General features: G+C 32.5%; 1 protein-coding gene across 1 annotated transcript in view; it reads right to left on the bottom strand.

The window, feature by feature from the left end:
• The window catches only part of KCNH7 (potassium voltage-gated channel subfamily H member 7), a 451497-nt gene that overhangs the window by 59926 nt on the left and 379537 nt on the right, over nucleotides 1-12034 (bottom strand). Inside the window, exon 8 of the mRNA XM_045560346.1 lies at nucleotides 5453-5852. Coding sequence (XP_045416302.1) covers nucleotides 5453-5852 — 400 coding nt within the window. The remainder of the gene's footprint in view (nucleotides 1-5452; nucleotides 5853-12034) is intronic.

Below are 12034 nucleotides of genomic sequence, written 5' to 3'. Positions count from 1 at the left end.
CATCCTTCCCAAACACTTCCTTGATATTTCGAGCTGTCTGTGCTGCATTGGTTTCACAACAGAACTCATATTCAAAAATAACATGAATTTTTGACTTGTCCTTGGTTTAACGAAAATAGCTCTAAAAAAATTTGAAAGATAATCACAAGCCAAAACGTGCGTTTGAAAGACTAAGGATGTACCTTCACAATGAAAATAAAACAAGAAGTGTCAAAGTGAAATGTCAGAGATAAAAACTGTCAACATTAGTACTTAAGGAAATTGAACACTTCATACTTAATAACCTAGTACATTTAATGTAATTATTGATGTGGTTGGGTTTAAATCTACCATCTTGCTATTTATTTTCTACACGTTCTTTTTTCCCCTTATTTCCTCCTATCTTTTGGATTTATTATTTTTTATTTTTCTCTTTGTCTTCCCTAGTGGCTTCTTAGCTATACTTGTAGGATTTACAATATGCATTTTTAATTTATCACTATCTATCTTAAATAATATAATACCACTTCATGCATGATGAGGGAATCTTATAACAAAATACTTCCATTTCCCTCTCCCACTTTTCTGTGCTTTCATTATCATACTTCCTCCATCTACATATGGTATAAAACCTGCATATTAGTTGAAATTATTTTTGCTTTAAGCATTCAAAAATATACAAAATCAAAAATTTATTTTTTGAAGACATTTAAAAATAAAGAAAAAGTCTTTTAAATTTACTCACATATTTATCATTTCTCATTCTTCATTCCTTTGCATTGATCCAAATTTTCATCTGGCGTCATTTTCCTACTACCTGAATAACTTTATCATTACTTATATACTGCTTATGATGAATTATGTCAGGTTTTGTCAGTATTGAAGGATAGTTTAATTAAACATAGATTTCTACTTTGAAAGATTTTTTTCTTTCAGCAATTTAAGAGTTTTGTTCTATTGTCTTCTGGCTTTCATTGTTTCTAATAAGAACTCTATCAACTTTATGTTTTTCTTTTGCACATAATGTGTCCTTTTTCCACTAGTGGCTTTTGAGAATTTATCTTTATCACTAGTTTTCAGTAATTTGATTATGATGTGCCCTGGTGTGTTTTGCTCATGTTTAACCTATTTGGAATTCACTGTACTTCTTGTATTTGTGGTTTATAGTTTTCAACAATTTTGGAAGATTTTCAGCCATTATTCTTCTGATTTTTCTTCCTGCTTGCCTCCACCAGTTTTTGGACTCCATATACATACGTATTCAAGTGCTTGGTATTGTCTGTTAGTCCCACCATCTCTGTCAATTCTGGTTCCATTTGGTTTGGTTGTTCTCCTGCTTATGGGTCATATTTTCCTGTTTCTTACCGTATCTATTAATTCTTAATGGATGCTGGGCATTTTACAGTTAACATTGTCCACTGCTATAATTTTTGTTTTCTTTTTGTCTTTAAAAAAATGTTAGATGTTGTTCTTATAGGCAGGTAACCATTTGCAAATCAGCTTGTACCTTTTGAGGCTTGCTTTTAAGCTTTGTGAGGGGAATATTAGTTCTAGTACTATATGGCACAATTTTTCTGAGATTTATTTCTAATGAATACTCTGAATGTCTTATAAGAGCTTTCCTCTCTGCTGGTTGGAATTTGAAAATCTCCCATTCCTGTGTGAGACCTGGAAATTGTTCAGGTTACAGGACTTCTGGTATTTCTTTGCCAGGCCTTGAGGAGTTTCACTTCACCCATTTGTGACTTACTTAGTTTTCATCAGTAGACTCAAAGGGATATACCTATGTAGGTTTCTGGAGTTTTTCTTTGTCAAAGCTGCTTTTTCTCTGTTGTCTGTCTTGAAAATTCCAGCACCTTAGCCTCCATGACCACCTTTTTTTTTTTTTTTTTTAATTTTTTTAACTCAGCAAGACTACTGTGGTCTGTGTAGGTTATTTTTTCCCTTCACTGGTCGCTGTGGTCCAGAAAGTGTCTCCAAGCAGAAAGTCAACAATAACATGGGGCCCATCCTTTTTTTTTTTTTTTTCCTGAGACAGGATCTCGCTCTGTCACCCTGGCTAGAGTACAGTGGTGTCACCTTGCTCACTGCAACCTCAAACTCCTAGGCTCAAGCGATCCTGCTGCCTCAGCCTCCCAAGTAGCTGGGACTACAGGCATGTGCCACTGCACCAGGCTAATCTTTCTAGTCTTTTAGTAGGGACAGGGGTCTTGCTCTTGCTCAGCCTGGTCTTGAATTCTTGAGCTCAAGCAATCCTGCCTCGGCCTCTCAGAGTGCTAGGATTACAGGCACCACGCCCCACCTTTTTGTTTTCCTTCTTTCAGGGATCAAGGTTCCCCTATTTATTTTCCAGTGTCTGAAAATAATTGCTTTATATATTTTGTTCAGTTTTCTGTTTGTTTTATTTGTTTTTAATAGAAGGAAGGTAAAGTTTTAGTAACTCCATCATGTCTGGAGGCAGAACTCCAGTAACTGTTTTTTACATACCATAAAAATAAGGAATTCTCCCAAGATGTTTCTCAAGCAAGTCAGAAATGGAATACATTTGCCTTTGTTTTATTGGGTTCTGTGTTTTTTAAATTAAATATATACATTACATTTATACTGTTTGAATAAAGATGTAGAATTATGTTTATATCAGAAAACATAGATATAAATATATGAACATAACTTATGTTTATAATTATTTAATGACTGTATAACTTTCCCTTAGTTTTTCATTTTGAATTATGCACACTTTTGAAATGAATTCTCTAAAAATAAATAGATAAATAAAATTAATTCTCTGATCACTGTTCTCTGTATACAGTCAGCAGTACAAAAACTGTCTTTGTAAATTATAGCTTTAAAAATGTATCTATAGGCATTTGAGTTATTTGCATTTTGTTAGATTATACTTTTTAAGGTTTTATTTTTAGTTCTCTTGAATTATATTGCTGTAAGATGGACGGATAGTTGATTGCCTTGTTTTCTACAACTTCACTTAAAATTTTTCTTTTAGAATAAAGATTAGATTTAAAGAAGCTCAAGGATGATGAGAAAGTTCAATCACTGTAGTTATAATTAGCATATATATGATATTTTACATATTTTTAGCTGTTTTATTTTTAGATTGAAATCAGGCTACTCATAGGTCTGTGGTATATGTGCTTAGTTTATAAATACAGCAAACAGATACCCAAATCATTTTCTAATATAGTTGCCTGTACCTGGAAATATCATGCACATGTACCCCATATACATCAAATGGCTAAGCAACTTTCAGGGGCATTCTTATTATTGCTAAGTTTCAAGTCTCTATTTTACCCTTTTCCTTTATTTATGGCATAATAGATTATGATACAGTTCTCCAGGAATACCTATAAACTTTTTCCTGTGTGATATTAAGCTTTATATAATCCCATTTTGATTAAGACTTATAGAACCAAGTCTTTTATTCAAATAAATGATGTTATGTGGAATGTAGGTATATCTTATTATACCCAATTTGACTAGTTTGTTTTCTTAAGAGATGAAATTCATCTGCAGAAAACATATATTCTTAAAGAATCAATAGAAATAGTCTAGCACTATATTTAAAAAAGAACCAAAGGAAGGAAAGAAGAAAACTGCCAGTAATTCCCTGATTTAGAGGTTAGGTGTAGAGCAAGTAAAGAACTGAGCTTTCTGGCCATGTGCAGTGGCTCATGCCTATAATCCTAGCATTCTGGAAGGCCAAGGTGGGAGGGTCGCTGGAGACCAGGAGTTCGAGACCAGTCCGAGCAAGAGTGAGACCTTGTCTCTACGAAAAACAGAAAAATTAACTGGGTATTGTGGTGTGCACCTGTAGTCCCAGCTACTTGGGAGGCTTAGGCAGGAGGATCGCTTGAGACTAGGAATTTGAGGTTGCAGTGAGCTATGATGATGCCACTGCACTCTAGCCGGGGTGACAGGACAAGACTCCATCTCCAAAACAAACAAAAAACAAAAACAAAAACAAAAAAACCAGAACTGAGTTTTCTTCAATTTAAAATAATTCACAGGATAAATAGTACTATGTATTTCACTTAATCCTCACTAATGGTATGTATTACTATAGTCAGTGGTGAACTGGCTAAACTTCAGTGCATTTTTAAAACTCTTTCTTAAAAATTCCAAGTTTCAAAATACAGGTTCTGTTTCTTAAAAAGGTAATCTTCTTCCTATGTAATTGGTTAATTAAGAAGATTTTTTTCCTTTTCCTTGCTTGCTACTATGCCACTAAAGTTGATGACCACTATAAAGTATTTACTAGTAGAGTAGTTGTAATCACAAAATGGTTGGAATTGTGTTTGCTCTGAGAGATTCAGTGTCTCTGGAATGCAATTTGTATTTTTTCTAGTAGGTTCCACTTTCATTTCCTTCTGGGTACAATACTACTTCTGTGTTTGTAGTTAAGACTTGGACTGAATTTTAGTAGAATGTTAAGAATCATTTAAATATAATGTTATTTTTTATGCAAGTGTTACTAAAATAAAAACACTAAAACATATATACATACGAAAAGTATGTTTTATATAAAGTAGACAACAAACTGGGTGAATCTATTTAAGTTTCATAAATAGGGCTCATTTAAGTACATTTCATTAGTCAATATGTTGACATTTAAAAATCAACTATCAAGCTGGATTTTCAACTTTCTATGCAATCTAAGGATAATATTCTTTTGGAATCTTTAAAAATCCATCATGTTTTTGCCAATTGCTGCCTAGTATCAGTAAGGTTACCTTCAGTGTTTCTACAGTGTGATTTCTTAAAAAAAAATATTAACATTATAACATCTTTTAACACACATCTTTTAACACAGATTCTTTTTTTCATCCCAAAGAATATTCATTGTAAATGATGCTCATGACATTAGCCCATTGTAGGGTAAAGGGCAATCATTTAGGTCTTGTCATAGGAAAAGAAATTTTTAGTCAATGACATGGAAGAACACATGTATATTATGTATAAGTATGTGTGTGCATTGTGTATATACACACATACACATAAAAGATTAGCTTATGCTATAATTGGCATGGTGATATATATGATATATATGTTTCTATTAATATCTCTATCTACCCATCTATATATCTATATCTATGGTATGTAATGTAAGCTAATATTTCCCATTCTAATCTAGCCTCATCTTGAAATAGAAAATAACCATTGGTAATAAATTACAGGTACTCCTTTTATAGCAGTAACAGTGAACTGCAAGTTTCCATTCTGGAATCCCAAGACCCATGTTACTCCAATTTTATGCCCATCGATTCCTAAAGTTTGAAAGAACTTTCAGTGTCTCCACTTCAGACAGAATCAGGTTGGTAGAATATAGTACCCATACATGTAAGCCCATTATCGCCATAGTTTTCTGTAATTTTTCTTTGCCTTACTCTGAATGTTTTAGAGAAATTAATTTCATGGTATTATTTTATCATAATAGATAACAGAAGAGAAATTTACTTACAGCCAATCAACATGACACAAATTGAAAAGATTTTCTCCGAATTGGTGTTGGGAGACACATTCCCAAATCCTACACTGGTTAAGCTGCTGAAGGTGAAATAAAGTGCTGTAACGTATTTATCTTTAATGGATGGTCCAGAGCTTGAGTCACTGTCATTGTACCGTTTCCCAATTTGTTGTCCTAAGGAATCCAACCATCCGATTTTGTCAGTCAGATAAGGCCTTTCTACGTTCCCGATCGCATACCAAATGCAAGCCAGCCAGTGAGCAATCAGGGCAAATATGCACATTAAGAGCATTAGAACAGCAGCGCCATATTCTGAATATCGATCCAGTTTCCTGGCCACTCGCACAAGACGAAGGAGTCGGGCAGTCTTCAGAAGACCAATTAATGTTGTTGTCTGTAGAAATAAATGTACATGGTCAGAAACTGCTGGCAAACAATTCAAAGTATGTTCACATGAAGCAAAGTCGGTAGAAACAGGATAAAACAATATGGTGCCATTGAGGATAACTGTATATTTGAATTAAGTGTTAAAGTTAGTTCTTTTTTTTAAAAAAAAATGTATGCCTGCTTTGGGAATAACTTTGAAAGTACATGGCATATTAATTCAGAGTCTTGGTATGCAAGACCCATGCCTTGTCAATACCATGTACTCAGTAATTCATTCATTCACTAACAAACATTCCAATGTGGTACCGTTTGCCTACTGAGTGCTGCAACTGGGATTATAGTGTTGAACAAACACACAAGGTCACTTTTCTAATAGAGAATGACAGTTATTTAACAAAATGTCTTCTTTGATGAAAATAAAACAAGATCTGCTGTCTACTGGGGAGAGAGAAATATTTTAAAAATAAATAATAAAATAATTTCAGAGAGAAAAGTGTGATGATGATTTTAAACAGAGTAATATGATAGAGAATATTTGGAGCAGGGGTTGGAATAGAAATCACTTTAGAAAGGAAGGCCAAGAAAGCCCTTGCTAAGTAGCTGATATTTGAGTTGAGAAAAACCTAAATAATGACACCGAGCCAGTCAAGCTGTTTCTTCCTATAACTGTGGGAACACTTATTGGATGATTGCATGCATGAATGAGGCACTATATTTAAATGCATCTTTTCTTTTTTTCTTCCAAAATGTGCTAAATTGATAAATTGTTTCTTGATGCCCCAATGATATTATAATTGCATTTTGCTTTTGGGTATGATATGTGTAACTAATTGCATGATTATTACTGACCAGGTATCTAATGATAGGATACTTCTATATAATAACAGGATACTTAACTGGTTGTTTGGACTTGAAATCTGATAAGTACAAATTATAAGTTCATTTCTTAAGTTTCCTAAATAATGTCAACCATAAGTACTATATAATTCACAGGGCATATAATTATTCCATAGTTACATGGTGTTTACCAATCAATTATTGAGTAATTTTATCTGTTCATTGTTGGTGTTTATTTCACAAAGTACATCCAACTGTGTTAAGAACATTTATATCTTAATTGAAGAAACAGCACATGAAATAACTATTACACTATATATTAACATTGACTTGATGAAAAAAGCACTAAATATATAACAAAACTCTTCATTAAAATGTTATAATAAGTATCCTCTAGCTCCTTTTTTTTTTCTTATGCTATAGTAGTCACAAGGGAAGGGGGACCCCTTAGCATCTCCTGAATTCTTTTCTGTGAGTACTGGAACCCTTTAGAGGAGAGGGGAGCTTATGTAGAAATGTACTTATCATAACTGGACTTCATCTTTGCTTATTTTGGAATGTGTAGAGAGGTGAGTCTTCTCTGTTTCCAAAGCTGAGTTATTTTTCAGAGTGCAATGAAGGAGATAGTGTTTGCTCTTCTTCACAGGTTTAAAAGTATTTCTCTTCTCAATGAATATATGGAGGATTTAAGTTAACATTAGGTGATTTCTTGGGAGAACAGCAAACTTTCCAATATTTGTATTATCAGTATTTTAGCTTTGCAGCTACATCCTAGGACTTTGGAATAGGCAACCTTATCTTTGAATTCTGCCTCCATACCAGTGTATCACCTTGGATGAATTATTCATTTAATTTCAAGCTTCAGATCCTTCGTCTGTAAATAGGAATAATAATAATGTGTACCTTACAGGGTTGTGGATAATACCCAATAAATGGTAGCTCTTCATGTTCCTATTTAAATATCCTTTACATTTTTGTTTCCGTCAAAATGGCAGGAACTTTATGTAGTGAAATGCAATACTGAGATACCTGGAATCACAAGTAGAAGCCTTTCAACACTGGCCTTGCAGCCCCCCTCAGGAAATGGCAGGGACTTTCAAAGCCAAGAACTTCATCTATGTGCACTCACTGCTCAGACTCTGATAACACGAGTCACCTGGGTTCAACGTTTCACCACTTCTACATTCTAAGTTTCCTGTGTTTACTTTTCCTCCTAAGTCTGCTACCTGTTTACTTGTGCTGAGAAATCAGAAATATCTGAGGATTATTATCAAATCTTGTTTTTGGAACAAAATTTCTTCTTGAATCTCAAAATAAATGAAATACAATGAAAGTCTCCAGGAAGTTGATTAAATGAAGTGAAAAGCTTCAAAACAAATGTGCCATTTTTATAACATGTTATAATAACAAATACTAATGACTACTGGTTGTAAAGATGATAGAGCAAAAATGACATTATGACAAGAAAAGCAATGAAATCTGCTGTGCATGTGACACCCCTTTTTGCCCTCCTTCCAAAGAAATCTCTGATGTTTCTTCTGAGATTCTATCAAAATGAAAATCCAACTTCTATGACAATTCTCTAAGCAGATAAATCCATATAACTTACACAATAACACACAAGTGACATCTTTTCTGAAAAATAAGGTTTACCCAACTAACATTATTCATACAAAATAATTGTAGAAGTAATGAGAGAAGGGGGCAAGAGAAAAGGGGGAGAAATTGCTAAGCAATTGTATCTCTCAACTGCATAAGGATGAGCGAAGATTGACTTTAACAATCAAAGCCATTCTCTTGTGCTTCCCTAACAGGTACCCAAGAATAACTGCATATGCTAGTTTAGCAGTATAACAAATGCCATGACCATATTTCTGTTGTTATCAATTTGCTGCTAACATACCTGAGTATTCTTCATTAGCTATAGTATGTACAGCATCTCTTGTAGATGATGTTTAGGATTGTTATAACTCTTATCTTTTTATCACTTAAATGTCTCTTTAAAGACTTAAGGTATATTTCCCCAGATTACAGAATAGGGAGAAGTGATTGCACCAAAATTTGAGAGAGAGTAGACTAAAGAATTATCTATCTTCTCTTCTTGATTTGTTAGGGACTATTAGTCCCCTAGTTCAATGGGCTATCTTTGTATCACCTGCAAGTGAAAAATGGGACCAAGAACTACCTTATAATAACATGGTAACATCAGAATTTGACTGAGTAGAATTGTTTGGAGAATGCATTATTATCTTACACACATCTAATTTTATGTAATATCCAGACATATTATAGAAATCTTTTTTCAGTTTTTGAAAATGTCATAAATAAAGCTATCCACAAACATATTTATGACAATTTTAAAAAATAGTAAAGAGTTTTCTCTGAGATATTATTTCTTGAGCTTTTCCTGGTATTAGAAAACATATTGTGTTCTTACTATTACCCTTGGTAGAAACTAAAAAAAGTAGAAAAGCTCACTAGATGGTAAAGTGTGATTATTGTTATAAAATATAAGCACATAATGATAATAAATGAGATATAAAAAGAGGTAAATCATTTTGAAGTAGACTGAAACAAGCCACTTTATTTTCTAGTCCCGTCCATGAACTATAACAGAGGGGACATAATGGACTCCACAAGTTAAGTCTCTGTCTCACCAGCCCCCATGCCACTCAGAACTCAAACTCATTTATTGTCAGCCCCCATGCCACTCAGAACTCAAACTCATTTATTGTCATTGAATGATATGTCAAACTCTTTTTGGCAAAATGTCACAGTAAAGAAAATCTATTTATTTAAGATTTTTATTTTTAATGTATCTTGTCAATATTGTTTTTTTATGTCAAATGACTCTTCTTCCAGAAATTCAACTATTCATATGTCTGGGTGGCTGATGAATTTCATCCAATTTCAAAATTTTAAAAATGTATCCACATTCATAGTTTATTAAAGTCCTAGATACCTTCTTACATTGAGGTAGAAGATGTCTACCTTCTTATATTCTACCTTCTTATATTGAGATAGAATAATTTCCTTTATTAAGTACATGACTTTTTAAACTAAACTTTATTTAAAAATATATATATTCTAAACAATTGAAGTCTTGTAAATCTGTCAGATATTAGAACCAGACTCAAGACTATGTGATTTTTTTTTTTTGCTAGATAGTGAAATCCTTTTTGAAGGCCTGAAATTAAAATAAATAATTTCTTATAAGTAAATAAACCTCTACTCAAGAATAAATTTGTCTACAGTTAAACTGAGAAAGCCCCACTAATAAGAGAAAAATCTCATGTTCAATAATTTTTTAAAAAATTTAAAAAATAATTCTACTTTATTCTTCATAAGGATTTTTAAGAATCTTACATTTAAAATACCTTATTTTAGAGGCTTACTCTCTAAAACATTTGCTTATAGGTAACTGATACAATTATTCTTCTATAAATGAGGAAATGTAAGTATGTGATTTTTGGTTTCATTTACAGTGTCGATAGAATGAATTGTCATTGAAGCTTTCTAGTTAATCCATCATTCTATACTGTTTGTCAAGAAATGTTTGGTTACAAGTAAGGAAATACTAACACTTAGCAAGTAATAAATTTCATGACTCTACATTCATGTTTTGCTTTAGATTTCATTTCAGCTAATTCTCTCTTAGCTCTGATATTTGTATATATCATTCAATGAATTACTTCCCAAATAAAACTCAATAACATTGAAACTATAATTTTGTTCAGTGTGACTCACACTGTTTCAATATTTCTAAGGACACCAATACAATCAAAGATCTATATTTTGAATGTGTCTAGAAACTTTAGAAATTATCTAGTTTGTCATTTCTTTATTAATACCAAATCTCACAAAGTATGGCTTTTAAAGAGGAGATTTTAAAAGCTCACTGGAAAACTCACTCAAATATTTAACAACCTTTACTATTGAGACACTTTTATTTTCTTTTAGTTTTATAATTACCACTTTATTTTTCTCAATTTGAACTCACTTTATCTTTTTTTATAGTGACATGGAAAACTGGTCATTAAATGATTTTAAATAGTAGTAGGTAAATGTTACAGCAAATAAATGACTATTGATGTTACATTTTTAAAATAGGAATTTGACTTTTTCTGAGAAATATTTTATCCAAAATTATACTTTATGCCATCTATAGCAAAATATAGTCAATGAATCACATATAAATGATGAATAAATGATAACTCAAATTAATTTATTCCACTGGGGATCCTGTATCTCTCAGATGTCATACCACAGACATTTGGAGGCATGACCAACAGCTCCATATATTATACAAGTCAATGGACACGTCTGGCTTAACTCTCAAGGACTATCTAAAGAGAAAGACTTAGCTACTTTATGTATAGACATGTATATGCAAATATGTCTTTATTTAAAGTTGAACATGAGTGTGTCTGTTTTAGAAATTCCCTTCCAACAAACTAATGACATCTATTGTAAAGATCAGGTTCAGAAAGAATAGCTGACAAGATGATCAGTGCTTCTATACATACGCCTGCTAAAGCTTTCCTCATATCTTTTCCACAATTCATTTATCAGACTAATGAAATAAACATACTAATGTAAGACAGAAATTTCTCTTTTCTATTGGGATTTTCCCAGAAAGAGCACTGTAGTTACTTAGGTTTCAAAGGCTTGTCTTGCTTACACTCAAGATTTGGGAAAAATAACAGTAAAGTGTGAAACAAGAAGGTCAATACAGCCAATAATTAATCATAAGAATTCTAATTTTCAGGGGAGGAAGAGGTTAATGAAGCATGTAACTAAGCAGAGCTTTCTAGATTCTAACTGTTCATGTCTCTGAAACTGAAATTTGCCACGGATAATCTAACTATGGGAAAATTTGAGGCAGATAGAGTTGACTTCCTGGAGACTGAGCCAATAATATTGTTCCTTTACTTCAGTGATATTCAGGTAATTTGCAATGGGTGGCATGATGTTTGATGATGAAAAATTAGGAAATAGAGACTCTTTTTCTTGTCTCTCTGGATAGCATTATCATTAGGAAGATATTAATGACATAGGCAAGCCCCATTACAATGCCCGTATTCATTTTCTTCAGCATGCTTTTAACACTATAGAAGAGCTTCTGTCATTACTAGGTGATTTGCATTTACTTAAGCTAAAAATGAAATGGATATTTAGAAAAATATTAGCAGTTATGCTATGTCTGCTTTAGTAAAAATGTATATGCCAAGATAGCCTCTTAGCATTTGTTAACATATATGTTTTATAGATAAAATAATATAGATACAAAATTCCATTTTTTTCTCTAGAGTTAAATGTAAATAAAAGTGTTACAGTAGCTTAACATTTAGG

Source organism: Lemur catta, chromosome 8, assembly GCF_020740605.2.
Source record: "Lemur catta isolate mLemCat1 chromosome 8, mLemCat1.pri, whole genome shotgun sequence".
Classification (NCBI taxonomy): Eukaryota; Metazoa; Chordata; class Mammalia; order Primates; family Lemuridae; genus Lemur; species Lemur catta.
The sequence above is the reverse complement of the archived record's forward strand: the minus strand, read 5'-3'. Positions and strand labels throughout refer to the sequence as shown.